Genomic DNA, 18,719 nt, shown 5'->3' with positions numbered 1-18,719 from the left:
CCCACAAACCCCCGCTCTGGCAATTGTGAAAATGACTGATGACTTGTAAAAGATACTAGATACCCAGTATCTCCCATAGGATCCTCCAGATCCAGAGACATAGTTTCGCTTCCTTGTTGAATTTGAATACCAACTTGCCCACTTGGACCCTGTGATAGAGACGTTACATGGCATCTTACATAAAACAAAAGAATCTTGTGTTTCCAGGAAACCAGTTATTGTTTGAAAACAGTGGGTTTTGCTAATATTTCAATGGTTTTTGAAAGCGCCTAAGAAGTAAGAACTAATTGATCCAAGGTTTGAATTTTTTCCAACTTACATAATAGATCTGAATGTGGGGATGTCCCACAGGGTCAGCAGCCTCCAGTTCAGCCCAAGGGTTTTATCATCATTTGCCATGTAATTCATTCCATACTATGGATCATCCTTCTCTTATGTTTTTTTTCCTTAACATTTTACATAAATATTTGCACCTCTTTTTTTTTTTTTTTTTCTTTTTTAGATGAAAAGAGAGCACAAAGCAAAATATCTGCTATTTCGATTAAAAGATGAATTACAATAATCTTTGAAACCAAATTTTATAACATTTTAAAGAAAATTTGACCTTCAAATGATCAACTCTATATTACAAATACCTTTCTTAGTTAAATAGTCCGCTCTCTATTTACTTCCCTCCTTATAAATATAATGACAATTGTAAATATTTAGATTCTAATATAACTTTCAAATATCCTTTTATTAAAAAGTTAATAAAATTATGAATATTATTATTTTTAATATAACAATTTATTACTATTTTTGAATCATTTTCAATTTATAAGTTTAAGAACCCATTGTTTTTTTTTTTTTTTTTATGATTAGCACACCATCTTTTAAAATCATACATTCCACAATATTTGTTGAAGCATTTCCTATATGAATACTTGCAACCATTTTTATAATTCTATTAGTCTCTAATAATACAAAATTACACACTTTTATTCTCAATTATTGAACCATTAAAATTTAATTTGAATCTTTCATTAATGGGAGGAATCCAAGAATCAATTTTTTCAATATAATGAAGGGATTAGAGTGGTTCTTCATAAATACTATATGATTTCTATGAATTCATACCTTCCGCAATTTTGCACCTCTTAAACAAAAGCATATTGCGTATTTTGTAGCAAAACAATCCAATTAAAATTTTCCTTCCCTCAAATTTTTTCGGAAATTAAACAGAGCTAAAACTTCAATAGCAAGCTTCTAACTTGTAAAATGGAGTTTGCCTTCCAGATGAATGAAGACTTGCATCATTGCAGCTAATCCATTCAATGGAAATACCAAACATCGAGTGCCTACATTGGTTCTGAAGATGGATGAAGATAGAGAGGGGACAAGAAATCTAACTCTTTGAAAAAAGATACATGTAATTCTTGCCTAAGTAGTTCACTAAAACACGCTCTTTTACTTGTGCAATTGCTTTACATCAAAAAGCGAAGCATGGGGAAAAAGGGTAAAAGAAATTGCTTGTGTAGCTTCCAAGAAGCAAAACCCAAATAGCCGGAAATGTTTATCCTCCCTCTCTTTAAATCTTATGTTTTTCACTCTCTCCTACTTAATTTTTTACAATAAACTGGCAATTTAGTGTTACAAAATAATACAAGATTTGCCATGGCTGCACCTTCACTTCTCAGTCTGCAGGCAGAGTGGTCAGCACTAATGCAGCTGGATTGCAGATGCAAATAATTTTAACCAGATCAGAAGAATTCTCTATTGCCAACATTCCTGCGGTTATGAAAATGAGAATCTTGAGAAGAGAGAATGGGCAGATCCTGGAGCATCACTTGCAGGAGTGGGAGGAACTTCCGTTGAGGAGTGGTATGCTTGATGGCACTTTTGCATCTGCATTTGCATAAAACAACGAGTGGTTCATCAGAAAACTTTGATAAGGAGTTACTCAAAACAGAAAAAAAATGGGACTTCAAAATTAAACACCACAGTGCTGAAGACATGAAAAATTGGGTTGCCAAACATGAAATCTGGACAGATGCTAAACAGCATGACAGCATCCTAGCTTAAACAGTGTTGAGCATGCAAATGCACTGGTGTGTTATTGCACAGGAGACAGGCGACAAGAGCAATAATCTGTGACAGGTGAATAGGTAAGCCATTTGGTATTTACCCATCTGACCCACATACTATAAGAAGTTCAATAGAGCTCTCTCTCTGCAAAAGATAAAGTTAACTGAAAGGCTCTCACTGTTTCACATTGCTCAAATATCACACAGTAGATCAAAGCAATTGCTAAACCTCTATATTCCAAGTTCTGCAGGCTAGTAATGCATCCTCAATATCATGCAAAGGACATCTGAGTAGTAAGACTAGTTCAAGATTTCCCATGGTAATGGAGTAACAAGAGGAAAGTGAGAGCTTCACCTCCTCAGGACTGAATTGAAGAAGCATTCCAATCACAGGTAGCAGAGCCTCCACTTCTCCTGTTTAAAAAAGTTCATCTGGGTTAAATTATTCTTTTACAAATATCAGTATCATCTACTCTAGAAAATTAGCGCTTCATCAATCTAATAGAGAAAAGAAATTGGCTAAACTTCTAGTTTAGAGATTTTCAGTCCTTTTACACAGGTACCTGTCTCAAGAAGCTTTAAGATAACATTTTTCAAATATGTCATATCTACACCTTCCCTCTTCTGCGTTCTTTCCATGTTCCGGAATTCTTCCTTTAACATGGCTTCCTTCATTCATGAAATTTAAATTGTGTTAATATGAGAAATGAGTGAGCTAACAAGATAAACAAATTCAGACAATTTTTTATTTTATTTTATTTATTAAAGATAAAATGATAACAAGAATTGAGGTATGGTTAAACCTTTAACTAGAACACAAGACCAAAAGACACAAAGACAAAAGCTATAATAAAAAATATATTAACCTCACATGGTTCACATACAGGATGCTAAATTTCGGAGGGAGGGCAGATAGAATTAGTTCAGTGAGAGAACGCAATATAACAGCAAATTATCCCAAGATTTAAAAACCTTACTGAACTATTCAGAAATCCAAGTTCCTAATACCTGCTGACTGTGGAGACGATTTTCACGTTCAAGCTCCTCAATTTCCTCCTGATATAAAACACGTATCAGAAACGATGTAATAGAAAATTAATTAAAGTAAGAAAAGGGGATGGCTTACTTGAAGTGCTAGAATGTGTCTTTGTGACTGTGCTAGCTCTTCCTCTCTCTGAGCCTGTTGCCTTGCCAAAAGCTAGAATTCAAAAGGGAAAGAAAATGTTTAGGAGGCTTCTCAGCTAAAAATATCTATTTGAGTATGACAAGTGGTACACCTAATTTTTAAGGATCACAAACCACACTAAATATAGATATATATGTAGAACCTAGAGGTACCAGAGCCTATAATATTATTAACTTGAACCATAGGTGCCATGAAAGAAAGTGGCAAGTAATAATGAGTAAAGGAAATAGAAATGTCCCTGAAATTTTTTACTTAATACAAAAAGCAGGATACAAACTTTTAACAGGGAATTGAGTGAAAGAGAATGGCTAGTGGAAAAGAGCTAAATAGAAAGTAAATTAAAGTATATACAAGTCACCAAGATGACCAACACATCTTGTTTAACCAATGAGTCTATTGCCAATATCCAACTGTTATACCAATCATTTTCCCTGGATTTTTTGTATAAGTTCATTCCCACTTTTTGTTATCTTTATTGTCATGGTGATGTTTATTGTGATCATCAATATTTTAACCTTAGGGTAAAATAAAAAATTTATTTCCCACATGTTTCAGGGTTTCTTCTAGATATTTTCTGCCTTACAAGATATTTAGAAAACCATTAGGGGAGTTACATTGAATTTTCAAGGAACTGTCCGCCCTCATGAAGGTTTCTAAGTAACTACTTCATTTATGGCTTCTGAGGATCATCTACAAGAATATGTCTGAATGTATGTACATATACACTAGCAAATCTTGTTTGGAAAGAAAGTTATTAGTGGATACATTAAGAGAATGAGGAAGGGTAATAAGCATAAAAACTGCAGCAAAAGAAAAATGAATTTCCAGTTGCACAAGTAATATCTACAAATCAGCTGGCTCAATTGGCTATTTTCCTCTTTCAGAGATGGCTTAATCTTTCCTACCTTTCACTTAACAACCATAAACAAACACCCACCCCAACACCCCCACCCCACAGCAGCTGAAACTTGCTGTATTGTGCATTGGGAAAACCTATGATTGAACTCAACAAATTAAAAGTTACTTGATAAGGGAATTCTTAGAATAAGATATTCACCAGAATCTGCTGTTCTGCTGCAGAGGTGCTTGAGTTCAGTGCTTCCTGTTTGTGGAAGGCTGTCAATACCAATTGAAAATTCAGAACATTATAAAAGCAATGAATTAATTTGCAACAATACAAAAAGCTTCAAATTTGTCTAATTTAGAAAAGCAATAAGCAAGTGTGACCAGAATTGTCTTAATACCTGTGTTGTAATTGTCATTGTGGTAAGCCTGGGATCATTTACCCCAATGTCAGTCCAAGGATCATAAATATGGAAAATTGGTCCACGAAAAAGTTAAACTAGCAAGGTTTACAAATATAAAAGAGGGAAACATACAGCTGGTCTTGATTCTAGAGATTGTTGAAGAGTCTTATTCTCATCTAAAAGTTTAGATATCTCGTTGTCTTTCCCTTCAATCATTCTTTCAGCCAGATCACGGAATGATTCATGCTCTGCCTACAAGGTATGAATCTAATCAATACTAGAACAAGATATCTGATACTCATTATCCAGATTCCATACTACAACATACAATAAAGAGGCAAGGTACCTTCAATCTTTTATACTGTAGATTAAGCTCTTCTAACTCTTTCTGTAGTTCTTGTCCGGAAGACACTTCGTTTTGAGCAGCCAATGCTTCGCACCTCACTGTAGATCATTCCAGGTACAATCTTATTTTTAAGCTCAATGAATCATGCGGGTCATTCAGGAAAACAAAAGGAAAAATAAAAAGAAACATCATTCAGCTTAGTATGGATTAATTACATCGCCAAGTTTCTTCCAAATTCTGAAGGTTTATCTCCCATGCTTCTTTCTCTGATTGATATCTGGCGTTAGCAGAATCAAGCTTCTTTTCTATGCTCTTAATCTGCTGCTTGGCACTACTAAGAGCCGCATCTCTGAAATGAATGTGGAATTGAAAAAAGTCTTAAGCTAATAGATTTACACTGCACAAAGTTCAATTCATTTTCCACGGTTGTGGATCCAAAGAACATCATTCTACTTAGCGATGGGAGGCTGCAATACAACAAATACTAGACACCTAGATTCGTACAACATGAAATTAGCAAAGCTTCAGTGGAATTGACAGTTCATGATGAGGTCAAGTATTCAATGTTCAGTACAGAAGAAGATTTAAATAGAAAAGTGAATTTTATCAAAATAAATATCAAGGAAAAGGAAATGAAGCACTCGATAAGGATAGATCAGACTATCTTAAAAAAATCAGTCCATTGCCTATAATTTTGTTGCAAGGCTTGTGCCATATTGGTAGTATACAAGAGCCAAATGCACAATCACGCATTGTTCACAATGTCCTCCATTTGTCATTAACTCTTTAGTTTCAACAATAATTTTGTGCACTACTCACATGAACTTGTTATTTACCAAAATAATTTTCTTTCAGCATGGATATTTATTTAAGCTAGAAAATGCTGCTGTTTATAAAATAAAAATAAGATTAGCTGGGCTTCATGAAGCAGAGCCTTGGGCAAACAATAAACAACACCATTGGTAGGATGCAATAAAGTGTGAAAAGACTGGGAAAGGTAACATTGAAAGTGAACACACAGGTAATCATCCCAATAGGTCAAACATGGCAGAACAGCTGCCCATTTAGTCATGTTCAAAAAACCATCTAGGCCAGAGATACTCAAATTCATTTTGTTTAGATACCCATCTTGGCCTTTTCCTTTGGCCCATGGTAGGTATAAACAGGTGTGGCTTGCTTGGCTTAAGGTTGGCCTTAGTTCAGCCACAAGTTTGGCTTGCAGAACGGAATTTTCAATTGATTGGCCTACAAAACCTCTTATAGGTTGTTTCTCACCATTCGATAGGCTTGGGCAGCCCTTTTGAGCTGTTTGGTTTATCCCTCTGACATTTGATTTGGTTCATTGTTTGGCTCCCTTTGATGACTTGTACTTAAGGGCAGCACAGCTATTGAAAACTAGCTGCTAGTATCTATGTCCAGTTTTTGGTTATCACAGACACATTTAAATAGAATGCATACAAGTTATTTTTCAGGAAAAGGTGCCATCTTTACTTTGCTTATTCAAGGAATCAATTCAATGGTGATAGTGAAATAACAGAAAATATCCGAGAAAAATATGGGAATAACTACAGAGTAATTCAAATAAAAAAAATGAAAAAGCCCTTAATGGGCTTCAGCATCATGTTACCTTGTTGCAAGTTCTTTATCATGATTAGCCAAAGCATCCTGAAGATCTCGAAGAATCCTGTCCCTTTCTTCTGTTGCCAACAGTATTTCTTTTTCAGCCTCCTAAAATTACAAGAAACATGATAAGTAGCCAAGTAATTTGATTAATTTTTGCCTCAGTTCAAGCGTTTCTTCATATTATAAGATACAGGCAACCATAAACACATACTTTTAGAGCTTCTTCTTGAGCTTTGAGTTGTTCAGAGTCCTTTGCTGCAGCAAGCTCTGCTTCCTTCTTTTGGAGAAGTGCATGAGCACGGACCTTGTATGAAGAAAACTCACTTTCTAGACGCTTAATCTGCAAGATATAGAGTGAGAGGGCAACATATTAGGACGGATTATAATTCAGAAAATATTTACTCTAATAAAATGTTTCATAAGAGAACTAGTATTTGTTAGCAAAATCTAGTCATCAGTGCAGAGTAGTTTGACTGTGTGATGATCCCAATTCAAAGGGGGTTAGGGGTTGCAGAATATCATAAACTGTTAGTTAGAACTGTCTACTGGCTTCATTGACAACCATGAATCAACATCATCAATTATTTTACTATAAGAGAACCCATTTACTTTTTTTTTTTTTTTTTGATAGGTAAATAGGAGAATTTATTAAAAAGTGCTAGCAATAGGCACAACCAAGTACATACGTAGTATATAAAAAAGGCCTAAAAGGAAGCAAGAGAAAAAAAGGGCAGAGCTAAAACAAACCACCCAAACAGCATCCAACCCCAACACCCTAGAAAATTTGTAAATTCTAGGATGGACAAGAAGCTGCCCGAGAGCCCTTCTCTAACCAAAAACCATCAACCAAGCTGGGAATGAAGACAACAACCTCAAAGTGAGAGGACTAAAACCCCATTGCTCCCCCCTTTCCCCTTATTGAGTGAGGAGAGCAATTGTATTTCACCAACCATTCAAGCTTTTGGATTTCCCTCTCTAGATAAGTAGACGAAAAAATTCCTACTTGCCCTTGAAACCTTAACCCCACATCCTTTTCTTGACTCCATTTTCCTCAAAATAGAAGTAATTTCCTTTTCAAACCCCACCACTGGCAACCCCAAAAAAACTACTAAAATCGGCAAACTAACTAGGAAGACTCACAGAGCTAAGCTCCTCCCCCTTCGACATGCAACAAGCCTCCAACGCTTAGTTGACCTTCGACTCCTCAACCCTACCCACTAACTCTTTACTTGAAGGACCCTTCTCTTCATTCCCCTTTAGATCTAACAACCTTCCATCTTGGAGCATCATTTGAAGCAGTCGAAGATCCGAAAGAAAAAGTCCCCAAAGGGAGGCGCCGCCCTTTCCAAACCTGTCAACCCAACATCAAGAGCGAGAGGCCCAACTGGAGAAAAAGAAGCCAAAGGGGGGCGCCTACTTTCAAAGCCAACCACTTCAGCCAATAAGGTTTCATTCACCCCCAAAACCTACCCCACCAGACCCTAAACCACCGCCTTTAAGAGAGGATTGGTGAAGAACTCCAAAGAGGAAGCAAGATCACCAACATTAAGGTTCCTCTAATGCCTTTCTTGGGAAATTATAACTAGGGTTCCAAAATATAAAGGTTGGATATTTGACGACCTAAACTTAGGAAGCCCAACTTGACTCCCTTTAGTTAAACTTAAAGGGGCTTTGGGCTAGCCTAAGAAGAAACCAGGGGCCTTACTAGCATAATAGGGCGGGCCTTCTAGTCCCCCTTTTCTCCAAGGGGCCTAAATAAACTTTAGGCCCATTAGAAAGGCTAACAACCTCAACGACCGCCCCACGAGGCCCACAAGCTACACTATAGGTATAGGGATGTGACGTTGAAGACCTATCAATCCCCATTCTTTTAGCAATAGTACCTCCCCCCACTTTACAGAGCACAATGGGTTTTCCTTTGACACCTGGGCTACCACCTTTTCAGAGCACCCTCCTTCCACTCTCTCTCTGGTGCATAATCTAACCACTCCTTCTCCATCCACCCTTTCATTATAACCTAGAGAAGGCACCTTACTCTACCAGGGTGGGATCTCCCACCACAGTTGAACCGCAAAGCAAGAGGTTCCCACAAAGAACTTGGAACTTTCCACCTACTAATCCCAACCATAACTCTAGCCTACTGCAAGTTCCTATGCTCCGTCATGTCCTCATTGATGGCCACAAATCTTCCACTAGCTTCCCTTATTCTTTTAAACAAACCTTTTCCCCAAAGATGCAAGGGGAGTCTCAAAATCCTTACCTAAACTTCATGATCGCCCTTTTCCTCCTTAAGGCACCTAACATAAGGGTTCCACCACTAAAAAAAAAAACTTTTTCCATTGAAACATTTTACACTCGAGTGAAGCACCCTCTCAGCTTCACCAACAACTTCAAATTCAAAAAGGATGAGGGACCCTCCTAACAAAGTCAAGTGGAGCTTCCCTTTCAACTACCATCTAATCTGAGCCCAATTTCTCAAAGCAAGGAGGTTCGGGGTCTGATCAGAAAGCTCCCCCCCTCTCCCCACCCTCCCTTCAATCTTCTCACAAGGATCCTTTTCAGATCTTCCTCATTTTTGTCAAACAACTCTTTCTTGATTTCAATCCACACAACATTCCATTGCTCAGTTGAACCAAAGGACACCGCATCTGCTATCAAATTCTCTTTCCTTTCGCCACCCTCACTATGGACCAACATCTTCCTATAAGAAGCAAAGGACTCCTCCACCTTCCATAGGGCCAGGGAGACACCAAGGTTTCTCAACTTGTCAGACAAAATCTTCCACCCCCTAAAAATCCCCTTGCTTCAGGAAACACTAAGGAGAACCTCTTCTCTTCCACTGACCAAATAGTGCAAAACAAAAACCGTCTTGCTCTATTACTACGCAACTCCAAGTAACGTTTACCCCCTTCCACCCAAACCTTTCTAAAGGGTTCCCCATCCTTAACAATGCAATAGGTCTCAACCCCTTCCACAAGCAAAGCCAAGCCCTTCAACCTTAACTTACTGATACTCTAGGCCCTTCACCTTCCCTAAGAGTGGAACACTTGGACTCTCATTAGATACCACTAGGCAAAACCATCAATTAAAGCAAACAATCAGTATGTCCATCAAATTAAAGCACAGAGCCAAGACCATCCTCATTCAAAAGTCTATTGAATGAAACTAATTTAGATAATTCTTCATTGGCCAACACAAAATATGTAGATAACCCTTTTTCCCCTCACTTTTGGATGAGAACTTGGAATCTCAAACATCCCCACTTGAGTCCAAAATAAATGATTTTAGCCCTTAGAAAAAGAAAACTAATTCCTGAACCATTTCGTGCTCATGTCACATTGAGGTACTGCAGAAGAAATAACTGCAAAGTCTGATCAACTATATTGTAACACTCATTTGTTTGTAGAGACAGAAAGAAAGAGCACAGCCATTTGCAGATAAAAGCATTCAGCTATATTTCCTTCAAATAGAAACCCTGATAATGAAACTTGAAAGCTTTTTTACCCTGTTCAAAGAAGAACACTTCAACAGTTTAATTCAATTTTCAATATTGTAAAGCTATGCTACCTAAAAGATTGAACTGTAGCATCCAGAAACAGGTGGTAGAAGTGACATTTGCAAGGAAATGGCAGCTCTCTAGTTCTGTGGACCTTGCAGATCCATCTTCAAACATAATGTTAATAGGCAATTGCTATCTTCTTACTTCAGTGGTTTCAATAGAAGTAGGTCACAGGGGGGCAACACATTTCCAGCAACTCTCAAATGGTACATGCCCTTAAGTCTCAAGGAAACATTCTGATCTAATGAGGCAAATCTAATTAACAAGAGGGAGAGTTCATGCCCCAAGTGAGGGCACCCTCTTCAAACCATTTCATTTTCAATAACTATCTAATCATATCATTCTGAGATACAGAAGTAAAAATTAATCCACCAAGATATAAGCTTAATCTCAACCCAGAGAATAAATGGAAACCTAGTTGCTTTCTCAAGGAATAAGAATGATTATTTTTGCCTTATCACAGTCAACAATTAGTAAGTTAGATTCTCACGCCTCCTTTCTTGGCATGGATCAAAGATTAGATGTGAAAAAAAACTGAATACCTCCTCCTTGGAAGCCATTAATTCAGCATCTCTTGTACTTAGCAGCTGGGTTTGAACAGACAATTCTAATTCCAGCTGACCTGCCAGTAAGAAAGCATGAAAACTATATTTTCTCAAATATAACTAATCAAATGAAAATCACAGTGAGGTAAACAAAAACAGAAAATACTTCTGATCTTTGCTGCTTCAATTTCAGCTCGTATGCAGTTACTTTCAGCAAACTCCAGTTTTGTTTTCAGTGCCTGGGAGGCAGCTTCCCAACTCTCTTTTTCTTTCTCCTAAATGCATCACACTAAAAAATGTTATGCATGCAGGCTAACAAAGTATCCAATGGCTGAGGAAACTTCAATAAGATTTACATGGTTGGTGCTAATGTCATTTGGAAATTAATGGTCAACAATATGGTTTGACATCAAATACAAAGTATTGTATTTGGCATCAAATATAAAACATTATAAAAATTTAAATTACCAAACTTAAACACACAAATTTGAATGAAAAATAAACAGAAAAAACATCATAGATATTAGGATGCTCAGCTCCTCCCAGCAGGTTGGTAAGGCATTTCCTCTTCAGGGAGGAAGCAGATGGGTGGCTGCTAGATTAAATGGGGGAACCTTTTGGAGAGTGACTGCAATATGGTTTAGCTTGAGTCTAAACAACTCCACCTTTAAATGTAAAGGCCACATGTTTAGGTCAAGTTTAGCCATCAAAGAGAAGGGAAGAATCCTGTTTATTTAAAGAGCATGCTTCTGACATCAGTCTAGTTTCTAGAATGAAAAACTGTCAAAATTTGGAGCTCCAAAGTTCAATTATTATCTTGACAAAATAGTTATGGACACAGGTCAAAAGGCAATATCAAAACTATGTCAAAGTGTACACATCGAGCACGGTGAGGAAAAGGAATTACTATCTAATTCCTGATCAATATTAAGATAGTCTGAATAATCAATGTTAGAACTAGGAAGATTGTCTACACTGGAGTGAAGGGATTATAGTCTGGACAGTACAGAAAACTATCCATATGGAAATTTTTTAACCTAATAGCTTAGGCAGAATCCTTTTTGGTAAATGGCCAGCACATTGGAAAGCTATAACTGGCATTTATTTTTTAAAAGAAACCTGTTTTAAAAGGGAAGTATTGACTTTGATTTCAATTTCATTTTGGCAGAAGAATTGAATGCAATCAATGTGCTAGACAGCAACTACAGTCCATATTTTTAAACTTATGGGGAGCAGATTCTCAAGGAAATATCATATCTAAGTTATATAACTGGCTAAGGTCTGAAAACAACAAATTAAGCTAATTTTGGAAGGGAGATGGTGAAATTGATTATAGCCAACACAAGATAACCTTCTTCTAAATGGATGGAACTTCATCATTCTGCCAATCAAATTTATCAAAGTTATGACCATACTCAATGATTAATCACCCATCCACAAGCTCATGACCAAAATCATTTGTGAAATATTTAGAAAAGAAAATTCACATAAGGCCCCTTAATGTAAATGAGAAAGTGACATTTACTCTTACTAAAAAGTTTGACTCATACATGCTCATGCTTCAGGTGAACAAGCTCCCCTTTTACGGTTTCCATGGCAGCTCTAAGTCGTGCTGCTTCACCGCTTGAAGCTGCATCCATCTCTGCAATCTTTGACTCTTTCTCAGCAATTAGCACCTGAAATAACATATTCAGTGAAATGTTGAGTTCCATCATCAACTAAACAATTTCTGGAGCATCCAGCAACAGTTAGCTATAAACCTATGAGATGGACAAGCCAAAAGAAGAAAAAATATGAAGACAACGGCTAGAAGTCCATCACTACTGTTTCATTATACCCTATTGAATATCAGCGTGCCTGACATAACTAATAATAATTCACTCTTTCCGTGCTGAAAAGCCATATGACATATTAATTAATCATTGTGTCGCATTTTGATGATTTGAGCAAGAAGATCATGAACACAGAATTATAATTCCTTATACTGCTGCTTCTTTTCTATTCCTGAAAAGCAGCAAGCATAACAAAACCTTATAACATTTACTCACCTGTAGAGAAGAAATCGTTTCAGTTGCTTTGGTTCTTTCAGATACTGCATCAGCAAGTTGAGCTTCCAAACTCTCTACTGTCTATGGAAAATAAGATAGAGAAGGGAAGCTAAGATACAATTGGTAGCACCAAAAGTAACCAGAGAGAAAGAAACATGGACAATCTTAATGGTTAACAAAAGAACCATATTTTAGGCATCTGCATGCAAATTTACCTTCTGGTGTTTAGCAGAAAGCTCAGCTATTGAAGCTTGCCTTTTTTCTTCTGCAGCTTGTAATAACCCTTTCATGTCTTCCAACATCTGAAAAATAATCAATTTGACAAACAGATATGGAAAATCTAGGAAGGGATCTTCAGTTCTCTTCATTTGGAATACTAAGAAACGAATATATGTACTGAGTGTATGTGTGAGCACACCTATGTTAAGGTTTCTGCACACATTCATTCACATGTTTATTTGTATGCAAGTTTTTCTAGTTGCATTAAATAACAAGATGCACTGAGAAGCTGAATTTTCAGTTTTGCAGTATGGTAGAGCAATTGAACCTCCGGAGAACACGATTATTTAAAACTGGTTTAGGAGTTTCAATACCTGATCTTTCTCCATAAGTGACTGTTGCAAGGTCTCAATGGCATTCTCTTTGGGTTCAAATGAACGGCGCAATTCATCAATTTTGTCTCGAAGTCTGGAAGTCAATGACATTGTTAGAAACTTCAAAATGTGAAACAAGTAACAAACATGATCTTCAAGGAAAGCATAATTAATGTGTATTTTCCAAGAAATCAGTTTAATCACCTTCACAATGCTACTATTTGCTTATCAAGGAAGAACATAGATTATTCTGCTGGAAGATATTTGAACAAAAATAAAAATGAAATATCTATTGGTTACTGTTGCAGATGAGGAAGAAGGTTCCTGTTAAGCTACCAAATAAAAACAGAAGCTTAAGGTGTTAGGTAATTGACCAACAATGTATTTCAAGCTAACTTAAACTAAAGCCCTAGCGTCCACTCCTCTTTTGGTTTGTTTGTGGGTTTAATTAACTGAGGGAAACAAACAGTTGGGAGGTTTAAACTTATGATCTTCTGTAAACCTACCATGTTAAACTGCCTGTCAAAAAAAAAAAAAAAAACACTATATTAAGCTACCAAATTAACTTAAAAATTTAAATTGTTAGTAATGGCTAAAAATGTACATCAAGATGACCTGGACTTAAATCCTAATATATGTTGCATGGATTCGGGTGCAAGTATCATTGCCAACATGTATCTAGGTGTTTGATCCTTCACACCTCCAAATTTAGGATATGAGGACTTAGGTAAAAAGGATGCCTATGATGGGGACACACACTTGAACAAGGCCATAATAAAAGAAAGAAAAAAGAAAATTTATTGAAAATCAATCAAAAGTAAAGATATTCTTCATAGAAATTTCTTCTCTTTTCGCTTTTATCCTTGTCTTTTTTTTTTTTATCATGTCTGGATATTTTTATATAAATCTCTTTCTATATGCTAAGGAAGTTAAAAAAAAAAAAAATTAAAAAGGGAACTCAAATAAAATCAAACAATAATATCTAAGGCAAATTAGGAGTATCTAACAAGGATCTCACATCCGTACCCAAATTATATCCCCTATCAACATAGGCATGTGGGTGAAGTTGAAGAGTTCAGTTATCATAGGTCCTAGAGGTTCCTCATCGAGAAAACCTTTTGGAGCTCCATTGATGGACTAAATCAATAAACAATTGAGAGAAGCACACACACATACCTCCCTCACCCCCTGAACTCATACACATAAACACATACAAAAACAAGCAGAGTTCAACTCTACAATATCATGCTTTTGGTCTTTATGAACAAAAAGTGAAAATTAGTATGTAAAAGTATCTATAAATATTAATTATGCAAGGGAATAATGGATATAGTTCTCAGTTTAGGAACAATGAGATTATACTTATTGTTTTCACTTCGTAATTGTTGCCTCTCTGCATCTATGGCTCTCAATGCATCATTTGCTTGTTGTCGTGTGCGCTCGAGCTCCTGCTGCAAAGAAGACTGTTGGGATGATGCTCGTTCAGTTGTTTCATTCATGTCACGAAGACGGGCTTCAAGATCGTCTTTTTCCTGAAAATGGCAATCTCCAAACAACGAATGAATTCATTTTTTGTGCACATTGGAGTTTCATTTTTCCTTTTTATTTGAAAAAAATGTAAGTTCAACAAGAAGAAAAAAAAATGTGATTACAAGTTAATATGAGAGAATTACAAACATTATCTTATAAAAACTACAGCATAAAAAGGCACGAGCCTATAGAACACTTCAAGACCTTATAGCTATTCTACCTTATGTTGAGATTTTGAACAAAATAACATTCTATCCTACGAAATTTATCTACATATAAATATGCCTGTTTTTGTCTCTTCTTGAGTTTAATAGGAAGAATATGAAAGAATAACTCAGGTTGTAAACACTAAATTGTGTTTTGTCACACTATTGTGGCCATAAAAGTAGAACTACGCAAGCACCAAAGTTGATTCAAACATGGAGAAAGAAAGTCAACTAAACCAAAACTTAGGTACATTTGAGATAAATTTTGGATTTCTTTTCACATTAGATTATATGGTGGTTTGGATTCTTTGTTTCTCTTTTTACATGTGGGCATGGTTCTTCCCCCTTTTTTTTTCATCGGTTTGACTCAATCAGAAAATCTCTTTGTTTCATTCTCCTTTTTGACCTTTGTGTGGAAATAGTAAGGGCTTAATCTCAATTTGATATTTTAATAACCATAGTTTCCAAATGGATACATCTGGGTCAAATTTCAAAGATAAACATCTTGATGGAACTACTTCAACTTCAAATTAAAAAATTACAGGTTTAACCTAATTTTAGGTGGGATAAATGTGATAATTCATGGAAAAGTGTACAGGAAAAAAGAGGATCCATGTGTTCCATGATGAAGTGCATGACAAACAGCATTTTCATATTGGGAGCATAATGCAGTAAACATGCCTCTCAAAGCTAACATGCTTCAGAACATAAACAAGAAGAGAGGGCACATAACAGACTAAATTTCAACCAGGATAACAAATGTGATGGCATGAAGCATTACCCGAAAGAAGCAATCTAAGATGGAAGCAATCTAGTGATAGAACATACCTTTTGAACATCTTGGATTCGTTGTTTTGCTCGTTTGTGAAGCCTGCTAAACTTGGAGTCAAGTTCAGAGTACTTCTCATCACGCTCTTTTATTTCTTGTTCCATCTTCTGTTGAGCTACGTGAATAACCATGCAACAAATTCAGACTAAGAAAAACGTTAAAAAAGGTTCATTTCATCTAACACTACAACACTACAGTGAACATGTAATTCTAGTGGTCTTTTTTTTTTTTTTTTTTTTTTTTTTTGTGGGAAGATGTCCTCTACAGAAACTAGTTTTCAACCTCTAGTTGGCTACTAGAGGTGGCCACCTGTCAGAAGCAGAATTTGGTTATATAGATGTGTAAATAAGTTTCATTAATTCTGAATATTTCAGAAAGGATTCATAATTCTAAGCATGATCCAGGATATTAATTTAACATGAACTCCATCATGTCCACATGAAATCACTATTAAATAGGTCATTGAACAAAATAACAAAAGATAGAAAAGGAAGTTGATAATATCTGACCTTCGGCAAGCTTGGTGGAAAGCTCTTGAGCTTTTGCATCTGCTGCTGAGTGAGCTGCTCGAAGATGCTTAAGAGCCTCCTCTGCAGCAACTCGAGTTTGTTTTTCTTCAAAAAGTTCACTACTCAAAGATTCTATCTTTTCATGGAGCCCTTTCACATCTACAGATGCTGCACCTTCCTGCACTGTTTCTCTTGTTTGCTGGTGAGACCCATCAGATTCTGAATGAAAAGCCTGCAAGCCCTCAAACTGAGACTTTAAGTATTCATTCTGAAGATTGAGTTCCATAACCATTAGTACAAGCTGGTCATGAGTAGCATCAACATGTGGCTTGCCGTCAAACAACCCATTCTCCTTGGCATGGTTGGCATCGTTCTCAAGCCTTGTATCAACAAGCTGTATCTCGGGTTTCAAAGCATCAGCTGTTTGACTTTCTGGCGTTTCACTAACATTGCCTTCGTCCATAGACATTATTGTGCTATTTGGAATCACCACCTGAAAACTGATCATCACATGAGAAGAAGATATTTGTTGACATAATCAAACATTGAAGATGGGCAAACTCAGACATAATGGTACGAAAACACATGTTGCCAAAGATGATACATTTGTAGGTGGTCATGAAATAAAGCAACCGAAACAGACCAACAATATGAAAATAAAAATAATAGAAAAAAAAAAAAAAACTGACAATGAAAGAAAAATAAGGAGCTTCATAACCTGGTCTTTGCAAGTTAGAAGTGAGCTAAAATTTCAAGAAGCATTGAACTTCCAACTTGCCCTATAGTAGGGCTGTTTTTTCCTGATGAGAGATCACAAGGGAAAAAAAAAAGGGAGAATTTGGCATATGTCTACAATAATTTTCCCACGTTTTAAGCAAATAAACAGCACATAAGGTTTCGTTAGTTTTATCATTTTACTTCAAAAATGTCATCATTCAATTGTAACCCTCCAAAAGCCTAATTATTAATGTGCTGCCAACTATAGTTTCCCAATGAATCCAAGGCTTGATTGACGAGTCAAAATCGCGTATCACTCACAGAAGAATTCATTCTTCAGCAATAATTTTAGTCGGTAAGTTCTATAAATATTCGATTCCCCAATTTTTCATGCAAATGTTCCATGTGAAACTGGAATTCAAATCCGGACAAACAAGAAACCCCATAGATCTCCGTGTACGTGATTAAAATCAATCAGATCACAATTCATTCAGCCGCAATGTTGAAAATTCTTGGAAATAGCAGAGGGAGACGAAAAGAAGGAGTACATTTTCGAAGAAACCGAATCTGAACAGAGAGAATTGGGGTTTGGCAATGACTGACCTTTTATTAACGGATCAACAAAGTGGATGCCTCTCTCAAATTGGAGATTATATACGGCACCTGAAGATGAATAACTCCCACTAAATCTAATGGATCCAAGAAAAACCCTAATTTCTAATACAATACAATGAATTCGTATGGGAAGAAACTGAAACTCTAGACCTGAGATGGCAGGCTTTGGAGATGCCAGCTCTGGTCTCAATTCCTCAGGCCTTCCATGCTCCCCAGAGAGTATATTCATCAACCAACACCAACACGACGTCGTTTCGATATGTGAACAAAATTGTATGAAAATACGAATACATCGTGAATTCGATTTTTTGGTAACTTAAAAATAAATAAAAATAATAATAAAATTTTAAAATTATATAAAAAGTAAAAATATACATTTTAGATTTATTTTTTAAAAAAAAATTATATATATAATTTATCATATTTAATAATAATATTCTTCCTATAAATAAAAAAATATAAATTTTATAAGTGTATATTTATTATTAAGTTGAATCATATATTATTTTATAATAATATTATGATAATATGTCTAATTTTAAAATATATTTTATATTAAAATTATAAAATATTTTAATTTAAATATATTTTATAATATCAAATAAATAATATATATATATATATATATATATATATATAATTTTTTAATAAATATATAAATTATATAAAAAGGACCTAAGAGAATTATGTTTTTATATTTTTTTAATAAATTAAATCAAATATAAAAATAAAATAATTAGAATAAATTTATGTTATAATAAAAAAATAAAAATAAAAAACAATGAAATATTGGTAAATATCCCAAAATATAGGTGAAATATAAGTTGAAATACAAAAAAAATCAAAAATCGATTAAATATGGAAAATATGCAGAAATATCGACTTTTGGATATATCTTCTCATCCACCGATATTGGGTATATCTTCATATTGGATATATCACCGATATTGGGTATATCTTCATATTGGATATATCGAAAGTATACAGGCATATATATATTTGGATATTTTAAACTTTGCTCATTCGCCAATCCTTTAGTGTGTCCGGACCCAGCCCATTAGTTAAGAGCCCAATTCCTCTGAACTGTCCTTAATTTCCTGGCT

The 18,719-nt window shown here is 35.6% G+C and overlaps 1 protein-coding gene across 2 annotated transcripts; it reads right to left on the bottom strand.

Annotated features, from left to right (window-relative positions):
• Positions 1-1,373: 1,373 nt before the first annotated feature.
• Positions 1,374-17,905, bottom strand: LOC100266353 (protein GRIP). 2 transcript variants are annotated; one of them, XM_002263370.5, is made up of 22 exons: positions 17,605-17,905; positions 16,285-16,784; positions 15,775-15,890; positions 14,573-14,742; positions 13,211-13,304; positions 12,833-12,919; positions 12,618-12,698; positions 12,120-12,245; positions 10,736-10,844; positions 10,567-10,646; positions 6,677-6,805; positions 6,470-6,570; positions 5,058-5,191; positions 4,843-4,940; positions 4,629-4,748; positions 4,494-4,521; positions 4,307-4,365; positions 3,190-3,261; positions 3,072-3,119; positions 2,627-2,732; positions 2,419-2,477; positions 1,374-1,884 (listed from the first exon to the last, which is right to left on the bottom strand). In XM_002263370.5, exons 2-22 carry the CDS (start codon positions 16,751-16,753, stop codon positions 1,774-1,776), a joined length of 2,397 nt encoding a protein of 798 aa, XP_002263406.2. In that variant the 5' UTR covers positions 16,754-16,784; positions 17,605-17,905; the 3' UTR covers positions 1,374-1,773. The 2 variants fall into 2 exon arrangements, with proteins under 2 accessions (XP_002263406.2, XP_010649308.1); XM_010651006.3 differs by having other exon boundaries at positions 16,285-16,777; positions 17,605-17,848.
• Between the last annotated feature and the right edge of the window lie 814 nt (positions 17,906-18,719).

The sequence above is a fragment of the Vitis vinifera genome, chromosome 4 (genome assembly GCF_030704535.1).
Source record: "Vitis vinifera cultivar Pinot Noir 40024 chromosome 4, ASM3070453v1".
Taxonomy (NCBI): domain Eukaryota; kingdom Viridiplantae; phylum Streptophyta; class Magnoliopsida; order Vitales; family Vitaceae; genus Vitis; species Vitis vinifera.
This window is presented reverse-complemented; position numbering and strand designations above follow the sequence as displayed.

Bases quoted from the DNA above. Each gene is read 5' to 3' on its own strand.
- LOC100266353 (XM_002263370.5), bottom strand. From the start codon at position 16,753: ATGTCTATGGACGAAGGCAATGTTAGTGAAACGCCAGAAAGTCAAACA. The intron at 14,743-15,774 runs GTATGTTCTATC...TGCCATTTTCAG, and splicing joins GAATCCAAGATGTTCAAAAG to GAAAAAGACGATCTTGAAGC. The intron at 13,305-14,572 runs GTATAATCTCAT...ATTGACTTCCAG, and splicing joins TTACGAAGTGAAAACAATAA to ACTTCGAGACAAAATTGATG.